Below are 17,961 nucleotides of genomic sequence, written 5' to 3' on the forward strand. Positions count from 1 at the left end.
CTCTGAACCCCGACGCCCCGGCCTCGTTGCTGGAATTTCAGTTTTAGCGGCTTTATTCTGATTGGTCAAAATAGCTCGAGCTTATACTGCCATCTTTCGGATTTCTATCCGCCATCCACGTCGTCTACGTTCTGAAGTGAGCAGCTGTCACTTTCCTTCGGATATTTTGTAAGATAAATTCAAATTAATAGGTGTTATACCTTCAGTTTCTTTATTTATTTAACTAATATCATCTATTTATTAGTTTTAAGTTCGTTTTAGTTAAGTGATTTATTTCTTAACTAGTAAATTTTCTAGTTTTACGCTAAGCCTTGGTTGGTTTACACCACTTTCCTTTGGATCAGGGTGCGATTTCAATTTTAAACTTTAAAGAAAAATTAGAAATGGAATCGGATTTAATTAATTCCTTGAAAGAGCAAGTAAAAGCTCTGGAGCAAGAACTAGCCTCCGTAAGAAATGACCAACCAGTTAGAAATAAGATATCCCAGATGAGTAGTGAAGTTGTTGACTCTAATCCATACAGGTTCGTTAACTTTGCATTATGATACTTAATTTATTGTCCGACCTATTAGAATTATAAATATTAAATCGTTTCAGTCGACTTATGGCTCTAAAACGAATGGGAATAGTTGACAACTACGAAGTGAGCCTTACAATCTTTATTTCTTCATTTGCCCACTCTTTAAAAACTCATAATAAAGTTAATTAAATAGAAAATTAGAGACTACACTGTCGCTGTAGTTGGTGTAGGGGGTGTCGGTAGTGTCACCGCTGAAATGTTAACCAGATGTGGGATTGGCAAAGTGAGCTGACCAATCAAAAAAATTGTTTCTAATTAGAAATGAATCTAATTAGTTTAATTTCAGCTTATTCTGTTTGATTATGATAAAGTTGAATTGGCAAACATGAATAGACTCTTCTTTCAACCTCATCAATCCGGTTTAAGCAAAGTAGTAGCCGCTTCAAAGACCTTAGAGTAAAAACTGGCACAACTTCTATTAATAAAAATGGCAAAAACCTAAAATAAATCTTTATTTTCAGATCCATAAATCCTGATGTTGAATTTGAAACTCACAATTATAACATAACTACTGTAGATAATTTCCAGCATTTTATGGATCGTGTTAAGTAATTAATTCCTGCAAAATGAGACCATAAATTATTTATAATCATTTAAATTTAATTATTAATTTTTAGGAATGGCAGTTTAACCGGTGGACCTGTAGATTTGGTTCTAAGTTGTGTAGATAATTTTGAAGCTCGTATGGCTATTAATGCTGTTAGTACTTATCTAAATTAATTAATTAGATTTATAGTTTTATAGTTACCAATTTAATTAATATCTCTTAAATACAATTAAGGCTTGTAATGAACTGGGCCAAACTTGGTTTGAATCTGGTGTCAGTGAAAACGCGGTTTCTGGACATATTCAATTAATTATTCCGGGAGAACTGGCCTGTTTTGGGGTGATTAATAATAATTAATGCATTTATAAGCATATTAATTAATTAATTAGGTGTGCTTCTTCATTAGTGCGCTCCACCTTTAGTGGTTGCCTCTAATATTGATGAGAAAACTCTAAAACGTGAAGGAGTTTGTGCCGCTAGTTTACCTACAACCATGGGAATTGTGGCAGGATTTTTAGTTCAAAATACTTTGAAGTAAAAAAGGCGTTTTTACTTATAATGTAATTAATTTTACTAACTTCATTAGGGACTTAATTTTTGTTAAAGATATCTATTAGGATTTGGAAAGGTCAGCCACTATTTGGGTTATAATGCTCTGGAGGATTTTTTCCCTACAATGTCCATGAAACCCAATTCTCAATGTGATGATAGCTTCTGCCGTCAAAGACAAAGGGAATATCAAGTCAGGGAAGCTGCTAAACCCAAAGTAGAGAAGATAATTGATAAGGAAGAGGAGAAAGTAGTTCATGAAGAAAACAATTGGGGTAAATTAATTAATTAATTAAATTTTTGAATTTGGGTAATAAATTAATGATATAATTAATTTTAATCGTCTTCAGGAATAAGTTTGGTTGATGAAACACCAGTGGAAGATTTGAAAGAAGAAGCTAGTGGTGCCAGTGGTTTAGCACCTGGACTTAGTTTTGCTTATTCCACACCAGCTCCTCAAAAAACAGCGGAGGTAAAATCATTTTAAGTTTTAATAATTAAGCTAATTAACATATTTTAATTATTTAGGATGAAGGGACCGTGGCTGAGACTGAACAATCATTGGAAGAGCTTATGGCTCAAATGAAATCTCTTTAAAAAGTAAAATATCATGGCTTTTAATTCAGGTATATATTGTTGTAATTAGGTATTATTAATTAAACCAATTATTTTTTTATAAATATTGCAATTATAAAATAGACTTTATTTCTTCCCTTACAAATTACTGTAATTCATATAACAAATAATAACATTTTTTTTATTTAAAGTTTTAAAGGTTTTTGTTGCCTTTAGCTTTAACAAAAATCCCTGGTAACAAAGCGACTGAGGCGATTATCACTAATTTAACAATTGTTTCGATATCAAAAATGTCATCCATTGATTTTAAACGAGATAAAATCTCTCCAGTTTGAACAGTGATGAAATTATAAGGCATTAAACCTGCAAAATAGGTCAAAAATAGTCCATCAAATTAAAGTCTCCTTTCAGCCTTTATAAGTTTATTAGTTTACCTATTAGCACGGTGATAAAAAATAGTGGTAAAGGAATGCCAACAATTGGCGCTGTCATATTTAAAAACCAATTGGGCGACATGGGGAAGATTCTTAGAAATAAGAGGAAATAGGGCAACCGATGTTGATTCTGAGACACTTTTTTCTTCAAAAATTTAAATTTCTTGGGGAAATATTTGATTATTTGTTTTTGAGCGCAAGTTTTTGTTAAAATGTAACATAAAGAAGCTCCAGACGCTGTTAAAAGGCAAACAATGGGGAATCCATGCCATAAACCAAATATTGCTCCCGCTAACAAATTCTGAAAATTTAAAAAAAAAAATATATATATTTTAAAGGGATAGGCAAACAAGTTCTCTAAGAGTTGGACATTTTTGGGGAAATTTTCTGGGTTTCACCAAGCTTTTTCGCCCTATTTTCCTTTACCAATAAGGCTGATCCTGGTATGGCAAATGTTTGTTTATACAAATAAGCGGAAGCAAATATAATCAAAACACAAATTATATTTTGTTGGTAAAGTTGTTTGAAGATATCCGATAGTTTTTGTAATTCTTCAAGATTGCTGGGAAAGTAGATTTCATCTCTGAAACCAATTAAAAACTTAAGTATCTTCGTCAATAATTTGAGTCGTGGGGGGCATCGGGGCATTGGAAATATATTTCCTACTTGATGTTGGATGTCATAACTTTGACAGCCCAGTGCGTTAAAGCGTACAACCAAAGCGTCGATACGGCGAAAATAATAGGAACGTAAATTATTGAGGCCATGCTTTATTAATAATTAAAGCCATTAATTAGAAAAATAAACTTTAAAAAATTAAAACGCGTTTAGCTTTGAACTTCGCCGACACGATCCATGGCTGCGTTCAGCAGAGCTCACCAAGCAAGACAGCGGATTTTGGGAAACTTTTACCGGTGAGCTCTGTCGTCAAAATGACGTCATAGCTTGCTGAACGCTTTTTCTAAGTCATCGGTGTTTTAAAAATGACGGTAGCGCAATAAAGCGTTCAAGGTACCAAGGCTAACAAAACTTGTATGAAAACCTATTTATAGAGATAAATTAGAACAACTTAATAATTAAAATTAGAAAGACTAACATATCTATTAAAATTCTCGCGTGATCAGCTAGTTTCACGGCAATTAAATAGGTAGTCCCACCAGAATCTGCAAGAGCTATTTGTAATAATTTCTCCATGTTTTTTTCACAAAGCTGAGAACTACGCGTTTTACGTCACGCGATCCAAAAAACCGACTATTTTCTTTGGTGACCGCGCTGGCTCAGCGCTGAGCAGCGTGACGTCAAAGTCCAAAAACAAAATCCGTTCAGTAGGACACAGCTAAAAGCGCTGACTCAGCGCTGAGTCCGCTGAGCTCTGCTGAACGCGGCCCATTTATCCGGCCGATTGACCTATGAGGTAGGTCAATGAAGAAAGCCACACCCGTATCAACCTCTTTTAACCAATCCTCTATCGACATTGAAGTGACGTCATCTTATTATGACGAAAAAAAGTTGGAGAAAAAAAATATTTTCGGAACTCGCCGACAAATTGTGCATCGATTTACGATCCGCTTGGGAATTTTTTTAAACTGAGTATTTAAATAAACTTTTAATCAAGTTTGAAGGGGGTCAAATTTGGGAAAACATAAGCAGGTAATGTATTTTATAAAGTTGCTATAAGTATTACTGTTCGTAAGGTTTATTAAGGGTGGAAACGTTAGGGTTATCAATAATGAGCCGAGGCTTAGGGATTATCTTTTGTTTCTTAAGATTTGAACCCGTTTTCTGGAGGTTACAACGGCTTTATCTGTCAAATTAATTAGAATAATTAAATTCGAATATTCCTCGTTAATTATATTTCGTAGTCAGTTGTCGCGGATGCAAAGTTGGCTTTATTTTAACTTGAAAAAGTTTTCTCACTCGCCCTTATTCGAGTTGCGTAACTTACGATTCCCATTTGGTCTTAATTGGGAATTCAGGTGGACAAAAGCCTATGTCCGGCGATCGAGGTCAGGCAGGGCCATCCGGGGCCAGCACTAGTCGTGCGAATAACAGCGCGTCTCGCGGAGGAGGTTCCTCTTCATCTTCTAGTGAAAGAAGCGCCGTATCGGGAGGTGGGGCAGCCACTTCTACGGGTGGAACCAATTCGACAAATCCCCCGACAACCCCAAATAACAGTCAAGAAAAGGAGCACAACAAGGAAACTAAACTTAATCCCAAAATGTCCAAAGCTCTAAGCACGAGCGCCAAGAGGTCAATTAACTTAATTAAAAGTACCCATTTAGCACTTTATTCATTTGATTGAGTGTTATATAGAATACAAAAGGAATTGGCGGAGATTACTCTAGATCCGCCTCCCAATTGTAGCGCCGGTCCTAAAGGCGACAATCTTTACGAATGGGTGTCAACTATATTGGGTCCACCCGGCTCCGTTTACGAAGGAGGAGTCTTTTTTCTAGATATTCATTTTTCACCCGAGTATCCCTTCAAACCCCCCAAGGTTACATTTCGCACCAGAATTTATCATTGCAACATAAACAGTCAAGGGGTCATCTGCTTAGACATTTTGAAGGACAATTGGAGTCCAGCTCTCACCATATCCAAGGTTCTACTTTCAATCTGTTCCTTGCTCACAGATTGCAATCCAGGTGAGCTACTACTCCCTAACCCCTTCCCCTCCCCCCACCGCCTTGGTTATCTTTGACCTCTGACCCTTATCTTGGGTGTTGTTGGGCTTTCCAGCTGATCCATTGGTGGGTAGTATCGCGACTCAGTACCTGCAACATAGAGAGGAACACGATCGTATTGCCAGGTTGTGGACAAAACGATATGCAAATTAGAACACTCCAAATTTTTTTTTACACAGATTCTTTGTTTTTTTTTATTCTGCTTCTAAAAGAAACATTTGTTTTTTCTGGTTAAAAAAATTCAAACTCTTTTTAAGTTTAAAAAGAACTCTTAACCCTTTTTCCCCCCTCAATTTGAAACATTTTTTTTTAATGTGAGTGTGAAGGTTAAATTACATGATTTTTGTCAAAGATAATTGTTAGAGAAAGAAAAATTGATTGATTGTCTTGTATAGTTTAAAAAAAAAGATGTGCCGCGCTGCAGGAATTTTATTTTTTGTTGTTTCTGTCTGTGCCTTGTCAAAATAATAATTCATTTGTGATTACTTCAGTTACTATAATTCATCTACCCCCGCGTTCCGCCCCCCCCCCGCTGTTGTTTGTCTTCCAATTTTACCAACCAATCAACAATTAGAATTAATTATCAATTTGGAAATAGATCGCTTTCCACTCTTGTTATTTAATTCTTGTTGATATCTCACACCCCACCGTCTCGTTAAAATACCTAACTTTATTAATTCCCTTATACAAGTCCTTAGTAGATTCTTAGAAAAGTTTTTTTATTATTATTATTATTTTTCTTGTCATGAAGATTAATCTTCGCCATCATGAAATAAAAAGTCATTCCACTTTAGTTTGAAAACGATTAATAATATTAAAACATTAAACTATCTACACTAAATTAATTAAAAGGGATTAAAAATGAATAGACTGAAGTTAATTAATTTATTACGAGGAAAATTGAATATTACTACGAGTTTAGAGACGCGCTCGAATTATTCATTATTAATTATAAGATTCCATGTATTTTTTTTTTTTTTTTTTTTTTTTGAGTTTAAATCTGTCTGAAAAATTCTGCATTTAAAACAAATCATTAAAAAGCGCAAGTAAAGAGAGTCCGGTGTTGTTTAATTTATTTTTTAGGCGTTATGACGTAATGAACACGTGATTATTTTAGGGACGGGGGGGGGGGTTGAAATTGCAGGGAACTTCGGTGGAAGCCATTTTGTTTTAGTCCGACGTGATTCGTAATGGCCGGAAGACTACCGGCGATTGTTATTGATAATGGAACAGGGTGAGTGTATTTAACTTCAAAATTATTTAGTTTAATTAGAGGTACTTAAACGCCATAAGTTTAAAAATCAATGGGAACGCGTTTGTCGTTTGTTCTGGGTAGCTGTCAAAATATTTTGACGCTAAGCCTCGGTTAGTTGTAGGCGGAAATCTATGGATGGGCGAGGCAGAGATTTATTTTTTACGATGGCTTTAATTAATTATGATATTTAAGTTTAATTACTACTTAAATAGTCTGAGTTTAATTAATTTATCGTAGGTACACGAAGCTGGGCTTTGCGGGAAATCGCGAACCCCAGTTTATCATTCCATCAGGTATTATATTAGCAGCAACCTTTTTATTTATTTATTTAATTTTAATTAAGTTTAATTACGTTAATGTTATATTAGCGATAGCCATTCGAGAATCGGCGAAAGTAGGTGATCAAGCGACGCGAAGATTAGCCAGAGGAATTGATGATTTAGACTTTTACATTGGGGATGAAGCCCAGGATGCTTCCGGTTACGCTGTCAAAGTAATTACCAACTAAAGATGAATATATTACGTTCTATATGGAATTAATCTAATTTTGATCATCTAAAGTATCCCATTCGACACGGAATCGTGGAAGATTGGGATTTGATGGAAAGGTTTTGGGAGCAATGTATTTTCAAATATTTGAGAGCTGAACCCGAAGATCACTACTTTTTATTAGTCAGTTTATTTTTGTCTTTAAAAATTCTTTAGTTTTTTAATGAATATTAACGAGTTTTCTTAATTAAAACTAAATCTAGACGGAACCTCCTTTGAACACTCCCGAAAACAGAGAATATTTAGCTGAGATCATGTTTGAATCATTTAACGTTCCCGGTTTATATATAGCAGTCCAGGTATATAGATTCACTTTGTTTTTTCTTTTAGTTTTATTCATTTACAATCATCCTCTTGATTCCGTTCCATTTTATTTTAATTCTAATTTGAATTAATTTAATTTTTAGGCTGTTTTAGCTTTAGCAGCATCTTGGACATCTCGGCAAATAGGGGAAAGAACCCTAACTGGTTTAGTCATTGATTCCGGAGACGGAGTCACTCATTGTATTCCCGTGGCGGAGGGATACGTCATTGGAAGTTGCATCAAACACATTCCCATTGCTGGCAGAAATGTCACTTACTTTATTCAAAGTTTATTGAGAGAAAGAGAAGTTGGGATTCCTCCCGAACAATCCTTGGAGACTGCGAAAGCCATCAAAGAACGCTATAGTTATATTTGTCCCGACATCGCGAAAGAATTTGCCAAATACGATCAAGAACCGGAGAAATGGATCAAAAGATACGAAGGACATAATTCAATCACCAAACAACCCTTTGGAGTTGATGTTGGATACGAGAGGTTCTTGGGACCCGAAATATTTTTTCATCCTGAAGTAAAAATTAACTTCCGAGTTAAATTATTTTAATTTCAACTATAATTAATTTTAATGGCATTAATTAGTTTGCAAATCCGGATTTTACAACACCAATATCGGAAATTGTTGATACTTGTATTCAAAGTTGTCCCATTGATGTCAGGCGACCTTTGTATAAGGTGTGCTTCTTTATTTCTTAATTTAATTACTTAAGAATTAATATTAATTATATTTAATTATAGAATATCGTCCTTTCTGGAGGTTCAACTATGTTTAGGGACTTTGGTAGAAGATTACAGAGAGATCTTAAGAGGGTGGTTGATGCTAGATTAAAATTAAGCGAAACTTTAAGTGGAGGAAGAATTAAAGTAATTAAATTTAACACATATCTTATTTATTGTGATTAAAATTAACTCCTTTTCAGCCTAAACCTATTGAAGTTCAAGTTATTTCTCATCACATGCAAAGATACGCTGTTTGGTTTGGTGGAAGTACATTAGCTTCAACGGTAATTACAATTTTTTTTTTTTTTTTAATTTTTGGATAAGTAATTATATTTTTAATTGGCAGCCGGAGTTTTACCAAGTTTGTCACACGAAACAAGCTTACGAAGAATATGGACCAAGTATTTGCAGGCACAATCCCGTTTTTGGAACAATGATGTGATTGGTCGCCTCAGTTTAATAAGGTTCTTTCCAATGGTCCTCATCATAGAGAATAAAATGGTTTTTCCAACTTTGGAACTAAATTAATTTGTCATTTAATTATTGATTGATGGATAAAATAAGATACGATTGTAACATAAAACAAAAATAAATTTATTACGATTCTTTAACCTAAAAACATTGGAATTTTTATTGAAAATGCGTGTTTTATTTATTATGGCAAAGGCTTAGCGTTTCAATTTGGCGCGAAAAGTTTTTAAAAATTCAAGTTGATGGGGACTGAACTGAACCGAAAGCATCGTTTCTTCTAAAGTCCGTTTAGACCAACCAGTAGGTTATTTGATTGTTGGAACTTATTATTATTAGAGATCATTGCTAAATATAGCCACTGGCTCTCGCGTCATTCTGAAAGGTCATGGGGTGAAATGTCAGTTTCCGCCATTAGGTGGTAGTCGCCAGTCGCGTAAAACAGTAGTTTTAAGTTTCGGAAGAAAGAAAGGTATATAGCGGTGTTTTAAATGAAGTTTATTAATTTTTAAATACGGTAATTAATTTAACATTTAGTAAATTTATAAAATAATCACTTATAACGTGATAAAAGAAAACCAGATGCTGGTTATTAAAATTTTCCGCCCTGAATCTTGAGTGTGCGGTCCATGTTCGCGTTTCACCTCGGCAGCCATTTTGAATTTCCTTCACAAATCGTACGTGGTCAAGTGACCAGGACCACATGAACAGTTACGTTGTTCCGGTAAGGAGACCACTTCGCGAAGTTGTTCCGTGGACCTTTGTCTCGAACTTTCGTCAGTGGCAGCCAAGGCATTGTTGAAAACGGACGCTAAAGCCGCTAACAATGGGTAAGCCAAAACTTGTTGATCAAAATTCTCGTTAGACCCTCTAAGTTTGGTCAATCCTTGACCGGGTAGAATCCCGTATTTCCCCGAGCCGGGTAAAGTTGATGGTAAACTATTTATCGAATCCTCTCTGACAATGTACCTATCGCGAATCTCGGTGGTATTTCCAACTGGTCCCCGAGTCGTTGGTGTCGGTTCGTCACTCGTGATGTCCGTTGAATCTCTTTTACTTTCGCCGCAACAACAAGAACAAAATATCATAAGCATGAGACTGATTAAAAAAGTCGCGAAGATTCCACTCATAAATACCAATTGACTATCCATAGTCGCATTCTCGAACTAAGCCTTGGCTTAAAAATGTTTGCGCGATTATTATTATAGAACTTCCTCGCGTAGTTTAACGTAGCTATGTCATCCCAAATACCTCAACACAAGTTCTGGTTGTCTTTATTTCAACGCTAGTGACAAATTTTGACAAATTGGTGCTATTTTTTTAAAGAGGTTAACAGGTGTTCCGTAGGCAGGCTTAGATATGTTTACAGTCGTGTATTTGAATTAGTTGAAGCTGTCTTACGTAAGGTTTTTGATCAGATTTGTCATTTGAAAACTATCATCACTTACTGCAGGTGTTTTTAACGGCAATCCCATCCCAACCTTGGCTCGGTACAAGAAATAGCAAAACCAATAGTCCTATCCTGTAAATAATAATTGAGGCTAAAATACTTAGAAAAATAGTTCCGCAAAATGATTGTAACGTGTAACAAAAAACTTTATTTATTGAAATAAGAAACTGTACTTGTTCGCGATGAAAACACGGCGGTTTTTCGCTACAAATTAACAAACTTGGACTAATAAGACGCTAAGCATCTGTCCCCGTCTTTTTTAAAAAATTAATTATTATATAAAAGTATATTTCGTCAGCGCGTCAAGTAATTACAATTTTGGCTCGTTGGAAGTCTTTACTCCGCGTTAATCGTCACCCGTACAGTCCGAGCGTCCACTGAGGTATTATATCGTTTGGGCGGGCTTTGGTTTGAGTTTCTTTTGAGGGAATCCGTTGAAAAGGTCGTAACCCCAATAATGGTCCTTTATTTTACCGCCGCAATTGACGAACCACTTCATTTTACCGGAAGTCGCGTCGTAGTAATAGATAATGTTCCCCAATAAACAACCAATGGCCAGAAAGATGACGCCCAACGGCGTCCCGGCCAAGATGGCCACTTTAAAGAAATAGGTGTGAGGATTGGGGATGGTAAAGATGGGTAACATGAACCAGGGACAAATGATCAAAAGGAGGAGGGCCGGGACCAGGGCCATCAAGGAACAACGTTCCATCGTCCGTTGGCGGGAAGAGCGTTTGCGTTCGATTTCCACCGGGGATAGTGTGTCCATGATGGGCGAGGGACTGACGCTCGGTACCATTGTCACCTCTAGCACGCTCTCTTGCCTGGAAAAAAAAAATAAACAATATTCAACAATATTGATTCGATAAGGCTTAGCTACGAAGAGGACGTAGTTTGTAGGGAAAAGGCATTAATATAGTTTGTCCAACTTGTTGACGTATAAAATTCTATCTATCTCAATGATTCCTGACACCCGAGAGCGTACGGGCTCTTTTAAAATGTAATCGTGGCCCCGACTTACCTCCGCCTTAACTTCTTTCCTTCAGGTTAAACAAACAAATAGAACTTATTTTATCCCAAAAGGAAAAAAATAAATTTCTAAATTTAAACTTTAGTACTTTAGTAACAGCTGGATTCAGTTAGGATAATAGAATAACAATAATAAAAGGAGATATTTTGGAGTAAACACGCGGACCACTATAGGGTCATCTTCCCAGTTTAAATATTAGAAAACAAGCGGACAAATAGCGGCTTCAAATAACTAAGAGTTGAACTTAATTAAGTTTAAAGCACTCTCTCTCTCTCGGATAATGCGCGTATTATTAAAAATATCACTAACATCACTAACAAAGGTTTCCAAAGTATGGATACGAATTTTATATACTAATATACCTGTATATGTAACGATGCGTACCCCCCCCCCCTCCCGGGGTGATATGTCCTAAAATACTTGAAAGACAATTGTCATCGGAAACTGAAACTATAGGCATGACTCGACTCACTCGAGTACGTTAGAAAGCGTTTAGGTTCTTTGATGGCAGTTCTCCTTTGATAAAAATAGACCACACCCCGTTGTAATTTACGGTTACGTTTGAAAATGGACTTTAAATTTAATTTTTATTATTAATGGAACGTTTATTTTAACGATGCCAACATATTTACGATCACAGTGTACCCTTATCGGTGACGTGCCTAAATTTTGAATTATATTAAATTGTTTTCTACGCTTTAGAACGTTATGAAATGTGAAAAATAAACGTAAGTTATAATCCCTCGTATTATATTAAAGGGAAGACCACCGTATCTCTCTCTCCCACTAAAGTTAAGAATGCGATGTTCTCTTTATGATTTGTGTATTGCCTTGAACTTGTAGTAGACGAAAGAATGAATAATTTTTCTATAATATATAAAATGGTCAGAGCCAAGGTCTGTAATCTGTATACCGCTTCGCATTATTGGGTCAGAGCGTCTTTACTCTTTACTTCATTCAGGCGTGACTTTGGGCTGCCTTTTTCCTGCGCTTGTGCTTGCTTATGTACGGAATTCGATTTTAGAAAGGGTTATTATTTATCAAGGAAAGGAAGGTTTGGATTATGTATTTTCAACTCCTTTCAGGTAAACGCTATTTCAAGCGCCGCCTTTTAATCAATGTTCTTTTAATTCGTCGCTTGGCTAACTCTTTAATATTTCACGGAATTATTTTAATCAGTCAAAACATTTTATCAAAATTTGAAAATTTCCCAAAGTAGACGAAATTCGAGGTCTTAAGATTTTTGGAGGGGCCTCGCTTGGGTTTAACGGACCGGGTGCATTTGTATCTATTTTTTAAATGGCAGCGATTAGAAATTAGATAGGGTCAGTGTGCCTAACTTTGGACACTTTTTGCATAACCTTGAATAACTTCCGTTGCTTATATGCTAGACTCAAAATTAAAAAAGCAATGGAGAGAAGCATTCTTAAGACACATTCTCACAAGTTTTCAACTTTTTAAATGGAATACATTTTTCACAAAGTAGAGTTCCCCAAAGGCCGAATTCGTGCTCAACTTTGGACACTTCTATGTAACTTTGGACGCCCCCTTCCTAACTTTGGACACCCCTTCCTAACTTTGGACAGCGAAAAAAGGGTGACTTGGGCACGCATTAGGCGAATCACAATTGTTAAATAAAACTTCGCAGTCTTCGAATTGAAATTGGCGCCAATTTTTAGTTCTATTGTAGCGCTACGTAACGGTTTTGAGAGATCCGATCCGAATCGAACCGCGGAGAGAATCGCGCCGTCTGCTCTAGCCTTTAATTTTGGCGCGCTTTTTGCCGCGTAACAATTTTAACAAACTGAGGACGTGTCCCTTATTGTTTTAAACTCTAAAAAAGGCTAATATCGCGAGTTAATTAGTGTTAAGAAACGGAGAAATCGGCCAGCATGAAAGTGTCCAAAGTTAGAAATTTGCCCAGGTGTTTTTAAAGCTGAATATTTCGTCGAATTTCCCGCGTAAGACAGTGTTTAAAATACGGATTATGAAGCCAAAAAGTTGCTCTTTCGAATGGTTTCTAGTTTGTTCAGGTATGATTTCTCTAATTTTCGTCAAACCTTATTTCCCGGGACCAAAGGGTTGACCCCCGTCAAATTTGGCCGTAATTTAAATGGACGAGTTTGGGGAGTGGGCTAATTTGGCTCGTAACGTAGTCGGATGTTATTCTACGACTTTGAAGTATTTTTTTCTAAATTCCTCACATTCTAAGCTTTAAAATAAGCTATTTCATTATCAATTTGATGCATCCAGTAATTAAATATGATTTTTATAATAAAAGTGTCTAAAGTTGCAGCTGTCCAAAGTTAGGCACACTGACCCTATGTCTGTCTTTTTAAAATCTTCCTATTTCGAAATCTATAGATTCAACAAATTCGATACTGGCCAAATATTTTTTTTTTCTCTCTCGTATTATTTTTCCTTAAAACAAAATTCATTATTTATTTCCCGTTTGCGTGTTTAAAAAAAAATCTAGTCCATTTAATTTCTTAAAGAACTTTCCGTTTAAAATAATTGCCGGGATCAATCGCTTCCGGAAAAGAATGTTTATAGTGTTTTTCCCGTGTTTAAAGTTAATTGAGGTTAGAAATAAAAATAATATATAATGGAGTTTTGCGTCATAAATGAAAATGATCCTTTCTCTCTCTCTCGCTCTTTCAACACTGTCCCGTCTTCTTAACCGATGATCTCGAATCAGTTTGACGATTTCTCTTAATTACTCGGGCCCTGATTGTTGTAACCCCGAGTATTTAGTATCCTTGGAAAGGGGAGGAATGGGACTATAACATACTCGAAGGACATCCCCGTATCTCTTATAGAACCAAATAAACTTGAGCGTCTAAATAACCCAGCAGGTCGAGTTGAAACGTCGTTTCCGAGTTAGTTCATATCTTTCCTAGGTATAGCCGCCGCCCTAGTTTATACTAAAACCAATCCCATCGTGTTCCGAAACGTAAGCTAACGGAACGGAACACTTTCCTAACTTTAATAATAATAATTAGAAGGCGACGTGCTACTCCCACGCATTTCAACTCAAACATTGAAAATGAATACTTAACAATGCTAGCGAGAAAGGCCAAAAGAAAGAAAGGTGGTGTTGGCGTACCATTTTTTGGGTGGTGTCGGTGTTGGCACTGTAATTGGGTGAGGTATTTGCAAGGTGTAAGACATGGTCGGTCGGTCACTCTCCTACGTAGCTCGGTTATCCAGACGCGATTTATCACGACGACATATTAATTCGCGATTGTCGAAGTTGGGACGCGCACGCAAATAGATGTTAATGTTTCGACTTTCAACGACTTAATGAAACGTTTCGATGTCTTTAGGTACGATAACTTTTAAGAAAGACATTGGAGCGTTTCCCGTTTAGGCCCCGCTTGATTGACCACGCGCTTATCTACTGACCGGACCATTAAGAAAGAGGGAACGTTTATAGCAACATGCATGGGACTATTCCTCCCACAATCCTAGAATATCAGCATTTTTGCTGATAAACAGCCTTGGTGGGTGCTCGGAACATCCCGAGCGCTGCTTATTGCCGAATGCCGAGCGAGTAATCTATGTTCCATCTACTATAACTCGACTATGATTATCAAATCTTTAGTCTAAAGATAAGTCGTAAGAAACCATAAATGTCTCCTATAGGTGGAATTTAGAATATTGGTCCACGAATAGGTTACTGATTAGAGTTGCAAATTTTTAGCCTGATTAGCTAATTTCTAGATCACTAAATTGGTAATTAGCGATTTAAATATACACAAATAGACTTTAGATGAAAAGCAAAAGCCGAAAACTCTTTCGGTCGAGATGAGAGGAAAAATTGCGGTATTTAATCAATCAATTAAAATCGTGTTGAATTCTAAAATTTGTAGCAGCGGAATTCGTAGGCCTAATTAAAGCGAACCAAAATAGTAATATCCATGGGTGATTTCTGAAGAAAAACACTTAACGTGCACCGTGTTTTTTCCTGTTAGACGAAAAATTCGTGTCGGTGAAAGTCTGACCTATATTCTCTCTGGGCTAAACGCTTTTTTATTAAAAGATATGTTCTACGTGAATCTTTGCGGGGTCCCTCCCCCCGTGTCCCCCTCCCTTTGAGACATCCAGTTTATTCTTTTTATATCCACCAAATAAGTATTTGGAAGAACCATTAGGATGGATGCGACTCGTGTTCTATTCAATTTCTTTAGCGTAATTACCCGATTTATTAATTAATTATTTATTTAATAATTGAAAAGCGCGTACGTGATTGGAGCGGGAAACGGGGCTTAATTGGTAATTTTTGTCATCTTCAAACGAAAGTTTTCGATTGATTAGTAACCCGCACGCATGGACGGTGAATCAGAGTTTTCATTTAATCACAAAGTCCTTAATTGTATTTCAGTTCAAGGCTGTTTTATTTTGTTCTCAAAATTGTTAGTTTCTTTTGGGGTCATAAACTTTATACAACAGACGTTCTTTTGAAAACTCCAAACTGGTTTTCTTTAATTTTTAAAGTTTTCATTTATTGATACAAAAATATTTCTAACTAAGTATGTCGTTCGAATTTCTTTTTTTACATATTGCGTAATATTTCTCTAGCTACGGAATCAGTACCGTACTATATTTCTTAATTAGCGCCGCCCGCCCGCGTGTGTGTGTCGGAATTTATTAGGGATAAGTTTACCCCCGTGTTTTAAATAACAAATATTTGAGATAGTTGTAAAACGAAACGGGTTTCTCAGGCTTCCCCAGTTATTCAATACGGAAGTGGGCCTGTTTTTAATTTTTTTTTATTATTAAATTCGCTGGAAACAATTGCCTCGGGTTGATATCACGACTAATCGCTAATTTTATTATTGTTCGAGTTGTTTCAACTCGAGTAGTCTATTATGTTTGTGGGAATTTGGTTTTAAAAGCCCTGATTGACGTATAGACGCGAGTATTTAGTGACGTGCAATTAAGGACAGTTAGGTTTATAACTCCCTGAAAGGATTTCCCAGTATTTTTAAGATGTCAGAGTTCTGACGTCCCAAAGGTGGTAGTTCTTATTTACTGACTGACTGAAGTTACTATCCCGAGGACTCTAAACAATACCTGAACGATTCTAAATATCATCCCCTCGTGAAATATGACCAATGGTCAGGGAAATTAGAGTGCCCGGGGGGGAGGGCAAGGCCGGAAGCGTTAAGCCATCTATATGGTAAGCGAAAGTGTACTTACCCCGAGGTTGGTTCCCCGATTTCGCCCACGGGTATATGATAAATTATGGAATCGGTGCCACCAATTTCGACGGTGACCCTGTTACTTTCGGTGCTACCAGATTTGGCGCTGGTGGGTGGCGTTTCGCTATCGCTGCAACTCCAAGAACTTTCTCTCTTGACCCCGTTTGACCCGTACGGACGTCCGTTGCTCGAACGGCCCATATCCGCCGTCGAGAAAGGTCGCGGCGATTCCGGCGAAGACTTGTCCGAGGATTGGTAGTTCGAATCAAAGTCCGATTCCTTCTCCGACACTCCCTGAAGTAAATTCGGGGGAAAGTACTCGAGTTAACCTCTTTTAGAACTTCTAATCTACGGCCTGTCATCTTTATTGACGCTTTCCGACAAATTTTTGCCTTCGAACGATGTCACAGGCCGCCTTTCTTTCTTTTTTGCAATTTTTTGAGTTATCGACTAATTTTGATCGTAATATATGAAATTTGCCAAATCGACCATGCGGAATAATTTCATTTCTTGTCGGATGTCAAAACACTATAAATTATTTCATTGTATTATAGCCTTTGAGTGGCTTGGCTCACCCAAAAATCCCCCGTATCGAAAGGGAATTTTGAGTCTGAAACTTGGATTAGCTTCTGCTAATACTAGAATAATTTCACGGTTTGAAATTTTGTAGGTTACGTTTGACTATTGTACGATACATTTGTTGAATCACGAAAGACCCCCCCTCAATTCGCCAAATTAAACGCGTTACATAATGGAGTTCTACTCCCGCCCAAGTGACACTTCCGACTTGCGTAAAAAAAGAAAATACAAAGTGTGATTTACCTGAGAAGAGTTGGGGACTTTTAAAGGGACGCTTTTAATTCTGAAGGAATCTCCAGGGGCTTGGGTGGCGGCGTTTCGACCCCTCGGTGACCTTCTGGTTGAACCATTAGTAGTTGCGGTGGCCGGCGTCGGATTAGGATATGAAACGATAATGGAACTCATCGCGTATAAATTTAATATCGAAATGTATTTATCGAGTTTCCATCCAAGACGTCATAAAGCATCCTGTCAGAATATAACAGTATTGGATTTGTATTAGTTTATCTAGCTGGCCAGCTACCTTTGCTCCGTCGATATTGATTAAAGGTACATGCTAGACCCGAAAATAATATCAAAGTCGACACGCAAACCTATCCAATTCTTAAATTGGCTGTGCCTCCAAAATATAAAGTATTTAGCTCGCGTGGTAACTTGAATAATTTGCAAAATTGATTTTTCTTTTCTCTATTGGTTATCTTTTATTTCCAATATTGACTTTTTTTTAATAATCGTGAAACTTCAAGTTCAAATTTATTCAACTGTAGCTAGGTATATAATAAATTTGAATTGAAAATTACTTACTTAATCAAAATGATTCGCTTTAGTTCGAGACGCGTCACGCGCGTACGGCTTACGGGATGATGTTTTTCGTTTGGGGTCACTAGGTAGTATGAAAGTTTTCATTTGGGAACCGTCCCGTTTCTTGTTTGATTTTTCCTACCCCCCACTCTCTACCGGCGCTGGTAACATATATTACTGTCTGCTAAACCAGTCTGCCAGGCCCGAATTTGATCC

At 36.7% G+C, this 17,961-nt stretch overlaps 5 protein-coding genes across 5 annotated transcripts; 3 read left to right on the plus strand and 2 right to left on the minus strand.

Moving 5' to 3' along the window:
• Nucleotides 1-76: 76 nt before the first annotated feature.
• Uba5 (Ubiquitin-like activating enzyme 5) lies at nucleotides 77-2,372 on the plus strand. The gene is made up of 12 exons (XM_089857084.1): nucleotides 77-168; nucleotides 298-523; nucleotides 598-643; nucleotides 714-803; nucleotides 867-976; nucleotides 1,042-1,128; nucleotides 1,198-1,279; nucleotides 1,362-1,466; nucleotides 1,534-1,661; nucleotides 1,734-1,951; nucleotides 2,027-2,148; nucleotides 2,205-2,372. The coding sequence occupies exons 2-12, from the start codon at nucleotides 384-386 to the stop codon at nucleotides 2,271-2,273; spliced, it is 1,197 nt and encodes a 398-aa protein (XP_089713210.1). The 5' UTR covers nucleotides 77-168; nucleotides 298-383; the 3' UTR covers nucleotides 2,274-2,372.
• Nucleotides 2,360-4,201, minus strand: LOC149709670 (transmembrane protein 41A-like). The gene is made up of 5 exons (XM_089857154.1): nucleotides 4,073-4,201; nucleotides 3,353-3,539; nucleotides 3,113-3,269; nucleotides 2,687-2,987; nucleotides 2,360-2,615 (listed from the first exon to the last, which is right to left on the minus strand). The coding sequence occupies exons 2-5, from the start codon at nucleotides 3,451-3,453 to the stop codon at nucleotides 2,446-2,448; spliced, it is 729 nt and encodes a 242-aa protein (XP_089713280.1). The 5' UTR covers nucleotides 3,454-3,539; nucleotides 4,073-4,201; the 3' UTR covers nucleotides 2,360-2,445.
• Nucleotides 4,198-6,425, plus strand: Ubc2 (ubiquitin conjugating enzyme 2). Its single transcript, XM_089857163.1, has 4 exons — nucleotides 4,198-4,336; nucleotides 4,663-4,936; nucleotides 5,000-5,331; nucleotides 5,426-6,425. Exons 2-4 carry the CDS (start codon nucleotides 4,677-4,679, stop codon nucleotides 5,521-5,523), a joined length of 690 nt encoding a protein of 229 aa, XP_089713289.1. The 5' UTR covers nucleotides 4,198-4,336; nucleotides 4,663-4,676; the 3' UTR covers nucleotides 5,524-6,425.
• Nucleotides 6,426-6,500: 75 nt separating this feature from the next.
• Nucleotides 6,501-8,832, plus strand: Arp3 (Actin-related protein 3). The gene is made up of 10 exons (XM_089857064.1): nucleotides 6,501-6,604; nucleotides 6,863-6,918; nucleotides 6,994-7,118; nucleotides 7,187-7,297; nucleotides 7,378-7,473; nucleotides 7,582-8,007; nucleotides 8,076-8,168; nucleotides 8,232-8,357; nucleotides 8,414-8,497; nucleotides 8,560-8,832. Exons 1-10 carry the CDS (start codon nucleotides 6,561-6,563, stop codon nucleotides 8,653-8,655), a joined length of 1,257 nt encoding a protein of 418 aa, XP_089713190.1. The 5' UTR covers nucleotides 6,501-6,560; the 3' UTR covers nucleotides 8,656-8,832.
• Nucleotides 8,833-10,262: 1,430 nt separating this feature from the next.
• Nucleotides 10,263-17,884, minus strand: LOC149709673 (uncharacterized). The gene is made up of 4 exons (XM_089857146.1): nucleotides 17,749-17,884; nucleotides 17,188-17,412; nucleotides 16,364-16,659; nucleotides 10,263-10,955 (listed from the first exon to the last, which is right to left on the minus strand). The coding sequence occupies exons 2-4, from the start codon at nucleotides 17,347-17,349 to the stop codon at nucleotides 10,517-10,519; spliced, it is 897 nt and encodes a 298-aa protein (XP_089713272.1). The 5' UTR covers nucleotides 17,350-17,412; nucleotides 17,749-17,884; the 3' UTR covers nucleotides 10,263-10,516.
• Nucleotides 17,885-17,961: the final 77 nt, after the last annotated feature.

Source organism: Phalangium opilio, unplaced genomic scaffold, assembly GCF_054372755.1.
Source record: "Phalangium opilio isolate 3A_F unplaced genomic scaffold, DU_Popi_V2 ptg000011l_1, whole genome shotgun sequence".
Taxonomy (NCBI): domain Eukaryota; kingdom Metazoa; phylum Arthropoda; class Arachnida; order Opiliones; family Phalangiidae; genus Phalangium; species Phalangium opilio.